Below are 9,275 nucleotides of genomic sequence, written 5' to 3'. Positions count from 1 at the left end.
ACCTTCCACCCCTTCCTTTTCTTTCACCTTCCCTCCTCGCTTTCTCTCTCCCTATTACTAAAAACAACGGCGCTGTCCGCAAAACCTCTCTTTATATAATAAATATTATTATTTTGCTTCCTTTGCTTCCTTTGCTTCTTCGCTTTCGCTTCTTCTTCTTCTTCTTCTTCTTCGTCTTCTTAGTTCTTAGTTCTTACAACATAACTGCACAAAATCTAATTAAAAATAAAATAAAAACCAGTTATTTTATTTTTTTTTTGTTTTACCGTTAAGCTACATATAACAGAGAGATAGCCGAAGGAGTTACTAACAAAAGCTAAAGTTTTTTTTTTTTTTCCTTTTCCTTTTTCTTTGTTCGTTGCTCGGCTTATTGCTTCACCGCCTGCTGTTATCTGTATATCAGCGGGATTAGCGGCGCGGGTTGGTGGCTTCGTTTTCGCCTTGCTGTTGTAAATATATATTTCTCATTCTATTGGGATTTTCTTTTTTTCTTTTTTGGAAATACAGTAGCAGTTACGTTTATATAAATGGAGTTTCAGTGAGTTTGAAAAAAAGAAAAAAGGAAAAAGAAAAATACTTGAAGATGGAGTTGTAAACTATGTAAATATGGCCCTGCATGTTAATAGAAGAGATAAGATCTGAAGATGGTTTTGATTAGAAATCTGCAGTGCTGGCTGTGAAGCGTGGATTCTTTTTAAGGTATGTGTGTTTTTTTTATCTTTTTCAAGTCTGCATTATTATTATTATCATTATTATTTTTTGTTTTCTTTGAGTAAAATGTATGGGGGATTTGCATCAAAATTTGCTTTTTTGTTTGTTTTTTTTTTATTTCTTTGTTTCTGAAATATAAAACGTTTATTTTTTTTTCCTATTTTAGGAAGGAACTGTGGCTTTTTTAAAAAAAATATTTATTAGTTTCGGCTCATGAATAGTAACTCTGTTAGATAGATCTCAATTTAATAGTTTTCATTGGGTTTCTTTTTTTTCTTTTTTTATAAATGGATGCAGGAAATGAGAATTGAAGATTGGGATGTAAACAAGGTTAATTGAGTATATATTTTCAAATGGATTGAAGAATCAGTACGATAGCAGTCCATTTTTGGATGCAATGTTAAGGGCATTAGCTGTTGGGCTCGTGGTTTCTTCACTTCTGATATCCGTATCCGTGGTCGATGGCGATAATAACTTTCCCAGATGTAATTGCGACGACGATGCCAGTTCTTGGAGCATTGAGAGCATCTTAGAAACCCAGAAAGTGAGCGATTTCTTGATTGCTGTGGCCTACTTTTCAATCCCTGTTGAGTTGCTTTACTTCATTAGCTGCTCAAACGTACCATTCAAATGGGTCCTCATTCAGTTCATTGCCTTCATTGTCCTGTGTGGATTGACTCATTTGCTGAATGGCTGGACCTATGGCCCTCACTCTTTTCAGCTAATGTTGTCCCTCACTGTGTTCAAGATCCTCACTGCTTTGGTTTCATGTGCTACATCTATTACTCTTATTACTCTCATTCCTTTGCTTCTCAAAGTGAAGGTGAGAGAGTTCATGCTGAAGAAAAAGGCCTGGGATCTTGGGCGAGAAGTTGGGATTATAATGAAACAGAAAGAGGCCGGAGTGCATGTTCGCATGCTTACTCAAGAGATTCGCAAATCGCTTGATAGGCATACAATCTTGTACACAACTTTGGTGGAGTTATCCAACACCTTAGGTTTGCAGAATTGTGCAGTTTGGATGCCTAACGAGATTAAAACAGAGATGAATTTGACTCATCAATTGAACGGGAGGAATTATTCGGATATGTGTAGTTGTTCTATACCAATTACTGATCAGGATGTTGTACGGATTAAGGGGAGTGATGGCGTGAATATCCTTGGGCCTGACTCTGAACTTGCTGCTGCAAGTAGTGGAGAGTCTGTTGAGTCAGGCCCTGTTGCTGCAATTAGGATGCCAATGCTTCGAGTTTCAAATTTTAAAGGGGGGACTCCCGAGCTAGTCTCAGCTTGTTATGCAATATTGGTTTTAGTTCTTCCAAATGAACAGTTTAGAACTTGGAGCAATCAGGAACTAGAGATAGTTAAGGTGGTTGCTGATCAAGTGGCTGTGGCACTCTCTCATGCTGCAGTTCTTGAAGAATCCCAGCATATGAGGGAGAAATTGGAGGAACAGAATCGAGCATTGCAGCAGGCACAAAAGGATGCCTTGATGGCTAGCCAGGCGAGAAATGCATTTCAGAAGGTAATGAGCAATGGGATGAGGAGGCCCATGCACTCAATTTTGGGTTTGCTTTCAATTATGCAGGATGTGAATTTGAACAGTGATCAACGAATGATTGTTGAAACAATGATGAAATCCAGCAATGTCCTTTCAACCTTGATAAGTGATGTGATGGACAATTCACCAAAGGATAGTGGAAGATTTCCATTAGAGATTAGATCTTTCCGACTACATGCAATGATAAAAGAAGCAGCGTGCCTAGCCAGGTGTTTGTCTATTTATAGAGGCTTTGGATTTTCAATTGAGGTTGACAGGTCCTTGCCTGACCATGTTATGGGTGATGAAAGAAGAGTTTTCCAGGTGATCTTGCATATGGTTGGGAGCCTGTTGAATTGCAACAGTAGAAGAGGGACTGTATTGTTTCGAGTTGTCTCAGAGAATGGAAGTCAGGATAGGAATGATCAAAAATGGGCAACCTGGAGGCAAAGCTCAGTTGATGGGGATGTACATATCAGATTTGAAATTCTGCTGAACGAGGTTGGTTCTCAACCAGAGGTCTCAACATCAGTGGCACAGCTTGGCATTAGGAGAATTGTCAATGAAGGAATTGAAGACCGAATGAGCTTCAGCGTTTGCAAAAAGCTAGTGCAGGTGAGAATTTCAATTAAGTTTCCTGCATATGTTTTTACATGTTTTCGAGTGACTTGATAGAACTACCGAATAAAAAACTAGTAGATTGTGAAACTAGATTCTAAGTCATTTACGATGGTTCTTTAAAACTTTTGTTCTTTGTCTGCGATGAAACTGCTTGTGTGACCAGAAAATTTCAGCTCTGACTCGATTTTGGTGGATTTTTAAGGACATGAGCCTTATCTTGTCTTTTTTGATTAATTTTTCCTCCATGTGCATGTCCTTTCTGCCTCTTGTATCCTGGAAGAACAATGCTTTGGTGTAGGCTATTTTTCTTATAGCAGTTCTTATTGGAATTGATAAAATCTGGCTGTACTCTATTGCGATATGATTTCCAAATCTTAAGGTTACCAGTGCATAAGATTAAGAATCCCGAAAATTGTCATGATTCAAAACATATATGATTATTGCTGCAATAGAGGATTAGTATTTTTAGTGTCCAAGGTGTTCTGTTGATTCTAGGGTCTGAAAATATACTGTTATTCTGTTAATTACTTGTGGCATAGTGAAAGTAACCACATAGCAATGAATGAAGTCTTTTATTTGTTTTGACAATTCTTGATTAAATTTTATTTTTTTATAATTGGCAGTTGATGCAAGGGAATATCTGGATGGTCCCCAGTTCTCATGGCTTTGCTCAGAGCATGGGACTTGTTCTTCGATTTCAACTTCGCCCATCCATTGCTATACCCATATCTGAATCTGGAGAATCTTCGGAGTACTCACATTCCAATTCTCTCTTGAGAGGCTTGCAAGTTTTATTAGCTGACGGTGATGACATGAATAGGGTTGTGACTCGGAAGCTTCTTGAGAAGTTAGGTTGCAGTGTTTCTGCCGTTTCAACTGGATATGAATGCCTTAGTGCCATGGGTCCAACAGCTGCTTTCCAATTGGTTATTTTGGATCTTCAGATGCCTGAGTTGGATGGGTTCGAAGTTGCATTGAAAATACGGAAATTCAGGAGTCGTAGTTGGCCATTGATTGTGGCCTTGACTGCAAGTGGTGACGAAGATGTGTGGGAAAAGTGCCTGCAGGTTGGAATGAACGGTGTTATCCGAAAACCAGTTCTGTTGCAAGGTATTGCCAACGAGCTTCGAAGAGTCCTGCTGCATGCAAACAAAGTTGTGTAAGTAACAGAATCTCAGCAACCATAGAATCATCTTTGGAGATCTCAATGAAATAAGCAGACAACGTCCCATCCGAATTTTGGTCCCTCCCCTATCCCCCGCCGAGTTTCCAGCATAGAGATGTTACATACACAACATTGATAGTCAAAACGGTATACAAGTTTAGCTCGCTCCTTTTTCTTTGATGTTGTTGAACCCTCTTTTAAATGTTGCATAGATGGTAGTTTTAGTTGGAATCACATAAAATCAATTGCCCTCAAAACACTATTGACAGATAATCGCCAATGTGATGGAAGCTACAAAGGTTAAGAGGAGATTAGAATATAATAGTTAGGATTTAAAATATTTTGTAGAGCACTAAAAGCACACACCAACTTTGCATTTGTTCAAATGTTGATTATATATATATATATATATATATAAATTTTAGTCTAACGGTAGTTTGATTCTTGCCCCATGCATGTGAACAAGGTCAAGCTCGGGATCTCCTGTTTGTAACACAAGAAAATTTACTATATCAAATTAGATGATATGAGTTTTTTTGAATTTTTTAAATTTTTGGTTATGCATCTTTTAATGATAGTATATCTTTTAATGATAGTATATGGGTATGATTTTTTTTTTTTTTGAAAAATTAATTAGTTATTAATCAGCACTCCAGTTATTTGCGTGGCGCATGATCAAATCCATCAATTAGATAGGCTCCCGCCGAATGTTAATAATTAAAAGTTAATGGATTATGTGAAATCATTGACACAAAATTAAGCTTCAATATTATGTCTTTTTAATATCCCATCGGGGTATTGTTAATTGGCATTGATTCTATAGAGTAACCTTAAAGGAAGTAATTTCGAATATATTCTCATCATCCACAACCCATCGTCATACCTGAACTTGAGTAGTCAAGTAACACTTCTCGTCGCTATTCTCTCGTCCTGAAGAAACAGTCGTGGGGTGCGTTTCCTGTATAAATTATTCTTATATGAAAATTTTTATCAGGTCGGTGATTACTCTTTTATAATAATTGATTATTAATACATAAATATTTTGCTATTTATATTTTCATTTTAATAATTCAAGAAATCTCTCATAAAAAAATGTGTTTGTGTGTGTGTATAAATAATCAGGAGGGTAAATAAACTTTACCCAACGCGCGACAAGAATTCCAAAGTATTGCACACTAAAGTGAAAACTGGCGGCCAGTATAAGGGTGAGGGTGGTGGGGGGAACATGCATGAGGACGTACGAAGACTCCCTCAATTTTAGTTTTCTTTCGAGAAAACGACACGTGGAATCTTTTCAAACCTAACCCCGGCACGTGGTTTCTTTCTAACTCCAGCCGGTGGTTTAGTAAAATATTGCCATCAATTTTGGTTACTTAGATTGATTATTTCATTTATGTTGATGGTGTTGTATCGTATGGGTGCAATGAATAATTTAATTTAGTGTGAGGACTTGACGTTAGATCCTCTTGGAATATTGACCAAATCCATACACAAATTCTTCTCATTTGTTGTCACTTGTCACCCGTTACCTTTATTATTATTGTTGTTGGCCCTATTCGATTTCATTTTCAATTTTGCAATTTCTTGGAAAGTGCTACCTTTGGTGCGGGGCTGGCTTTTGATTTGATTAATTTTGTATCATTATTATTAGGTATAACGATGGTTGCTTAAATCATTGTCATTCCGTCAACATTATTTTGATCATCTTATGCATTTCACTGTGCGGGTTTGGTCCCATCCATACTATTTATTTCTCTTTTGCCCTTTTTGTTTTATCAAACAACAATGCCCCGTAAATGGTGTTTTCCAAAATTTGTAATTTTACTTGAGGAGATGTCTACAATAAATAGTTAAAATTAACATAGTTACTGTCACGTACCACGCTTCTACTCTTTATTAGATATCTAAAATAACTTTCTGCTATTGACTCAAAATTTTCACGTATTGTACAAAACACATCATAAGCCAAGTATTAGAGATTAAAAAAAAAATTTACAGGTGCATTAGAGAATTTATGATTTTCAATGATAAACAGAGGGATTTAGGCAATAATAACGGCTTCACCGTAGTCATTTCTAAGAATAAATTTTATTAGAATTAAGAATTATTCATATAAACTAATGTGATTCAATAATATTAGTGGAATGAAAACATTAGATAATGAAAAATGAATCACGTAGGGTCCTCTCCTCAATTAGAAACTCTCAATACAAACAATATTAATTTGCATGTTGGCAACTTAATTTTAAAAATGAATGGGGTTCTACCAAAGCCAACAAAATATGCAAAGGGAGCTCAAATATTTTGTCTCTCTCCCTTGCACAAGAGACACCAATTTGAGCTAGAGTCCAACGAAGATTGAGATCCCAAATTACCAAATACTATAAAATATAATATATAATCGATGTTGATGAGATCTAGTGATCTATAGATAGATACCACGCATGATGTGGCTCGAGATAATAAAAACAAAATGGCACCACATCACATCTTTAACTCGAATTGCTAATGGCACGTTCAATCGAAAACAAGAAATTCATACCCTTCTAATTTTTCAAATTTTTTGTTTTGGGTGTAGTGATGCTGAGATGGGATGCTGTAATTTTTTAACTATAGTTATTTTGATAAAAATTTATGATCCATATATAAAACTTAATTATATTTGTTAAATATATTTATAATTAACATTTGTTTAAAAAATTAAAAAATATATTACAAGTTTTTGATTAAATAATTACGAAATAAATTTAATTTGACTTAATAAGTACTCCACATTAGAACCAAACACATATTTTGAAAACGGAAAATTTACAAAAATAGTCATAATATTTTTATATTTTTCAAATTTAACCCCCCAAACTTTTTTTTATCATAATTAGTCAAATACTGAACTTTTGGACTAAATTACCCTCACCATTTTCATCAAAATTTTAAATAATGTTACTCTTACAATACTCAACACTGTCAACAAATCTTTGAGAGTGTTAAAGTTTATTGAGAGTGTTGAGTATTGTAAGAGTGGCATTGTTTGAAAATTTGATGAAAGTGGCGAGGGTAATTTGATCCAAAAGTTTAATATTTGGATAGTTTTGAAAAAAAATTGAGGGGTTAAATTTTAAAAAAATAAAAATATTATGGCTATTTTTATAAATTTTCCTTCGAAAACAACATTGCGAAAATAATCAATTAATGGTGTCTCTGAAGAGGGTGGCATATCGTATGAACCCGATCACAATAATAACATTGCTTGTTGAAAAATCTAGCACGATTTGGAATCGAGAAACTTAGTCAAAAAAATGAATGATGAACTTCAATATTATAAAATATATTCAACTTGCTCTACAAATTTTAATGCCCTAAACACCTAGCAAAAGTATTTGTGCAAGGGGGTATGTATCCCAAAATAATTTAAATTGTTTTGATTTGGCTTTTTATGGATTGGATTTCAATGAAGTGAATCTAGAACAAATGGGCATACATATTTTATATCAACTTGGGTTTATTTTATAAATTAATGTGCTTTGGAAGGGATAAAATGTTCTTTGTCCTAGAGCTCCGTATGCAACCTTACTATTATAATTACTTCTATTACAAGTGCATTGGGTTTTGAAGAACGCTCGGCGAGATCCATTTTCACGTAGGTAGACTTTGAAGTTAGAGAATCATGCCTATTTTTGTCTATATTGAGGTCCAATTTCGGGACTTTAGATCTCAAATTATTTAATTCTGTATTACTTCAAGTTGTAATCGCTAAACTAAAACAAGGGTTAGGTTTTTGAAATAAAATAAAACCCCACAATGGACAAACCTGCCCTATAACTTAATTGATTTTATATATCAATATTTTTTTTTATATTCATGGCCTCTCACATCTAGATAATTGAATTCGAAGTTACAATGATGAAGGCTTATAAAAAATAGAAAAGCAGCTCTTGTCCGAATATGTCGGGCTATGAAGCTAGGCTTATTAAAAGAATTAGATTGCCCAATTGAGTAATGTGGACTTAGCTGTCTCAATGTTGGCTTAATAAATTAGTTACCTAGACTTTAACAAACATAATCACTTGGACTAATCCTAGGTCAACTTTGACAAATAATATCATTAGTACGACCTTACTAATACACACAGTCTCAATTGCTATTCCAAAACTGCTTTGTATGGTTCATTGTACGTACATTTCATGGAATAAAATAAAATAAAAGAACATGCCATAATTTTTTGAGACCTTAAATACTAAGTCTCAAATTTTATTTTTATTTTTGTTGTTGTTGTTGTTATATTATCATTTTCTTTCTTTTCTTTTCTTTTTGCGTGAATTTCTGACCACGATCATGGTTAATATGTTATGTCAACTTTAGGTTAGAAATTTTTATTTTGAGCATTGTTATTTAAACAGTAGAGAAACAATAGGATGATAAAAATATAAATATTATTCATGCTATAATAATATTATCATATACAAAATAACAACACTATTTATGTTGTAACATAAGTAATGTTGTTGTTTCTGTCTTTCTATTATGCTATTATCGTTCAACTAACATTTTCTTTTTGAGTCCGGCTACCATGAAAATGCTCTATTATATAACACTTCTTCATAATTATACAATTAAAATTATAATGTATTTTTATTAATTATCACTTTAATTATGTAATTACGAAGAAGTGCTCCAAGGAAAGCATCTCTAACATAATCACTGCCTTTCTTGTTATTTTTATAGGTGAGCAGTTCATACATCTTAATTTTTTGTATTATATCACGAGTTAAATGGTATTTCTCAGCCCAAGGCTCCTGTTTCGATTTTCAAAGATCCCTCTTGTTCCCAACTTCAACTTGTTAGAAAATTGATTACCTAATCCTCTATAATTAATGGACAAATAATAAAACCAACTGGGCACGGCATCCATGACAGCATCTACTTGCTTTTCCAAAGCAGAATTGAGGTGTTATGAGCATTATGACTGAAGTTATCGTTGTCGTAAAATATATATATATATATATATATATATATATATATATCAGGAAGCAAATATAATTTTTAATAACAATTATGATAGGAATAATAAAGATATTTAATAACTCTTTAGTGAAGGCATATTTATTTTAATAAAATAAAAATATCATTAACATATAAAAAAAAGTCTCTAATGCATTGAAATATGTATTTTTTTGTATTGTAATGTCATCTTTACTTTGTTAAAGTGTAGACATGTTCATTAGAAAAGGAATACATATG

At 33.8% G+C, this 9,275-nt stretch overlaps 1 protein-coding gene across 1 annotated transcript; it reads left to right on the top strand.

The window, feature by feature from the left end:
• The first annotated feature begins 210 nt into the window (after window positions 1-210).
• On the top strand, window positions 211-4,271 carry ETR2 (ethylene response 2). The gene is given in 3 exon segments (NM_001288911.1): window positions 211-699; window positions 1,009-2,866; window positions 3,496-4,271. Coding segments are annotated over 2 exon segments (2,298 nt in total). The 5' UTR covers window positions 211-699; window positions 1,009-1,108; the 3' UTR covers window positions 4,036-4,271.
• Window positions 4,272-9,275: the final 5,004 nt, after the last annotated feature.

This window comes from Citrus sinensis, chromosome 1 (assembly GCF_022201045.2).
Source record: "Citrus sinensis cultivar Valencia sweet orange chromosome 1, DVS_A1.0, whole genome shotgun sequence".
Lineage (NCBI taxonomy): Eukaryota > Viridiplantae > Streptophyta > Magnoliopsida > Sapindales > Rutaceae > Citrus > Citrus sinensis.
Note: the sequence above shows the minus strand (reverse complement) of the source record. Positions and strands in the feature narration are given on the sequence as shown.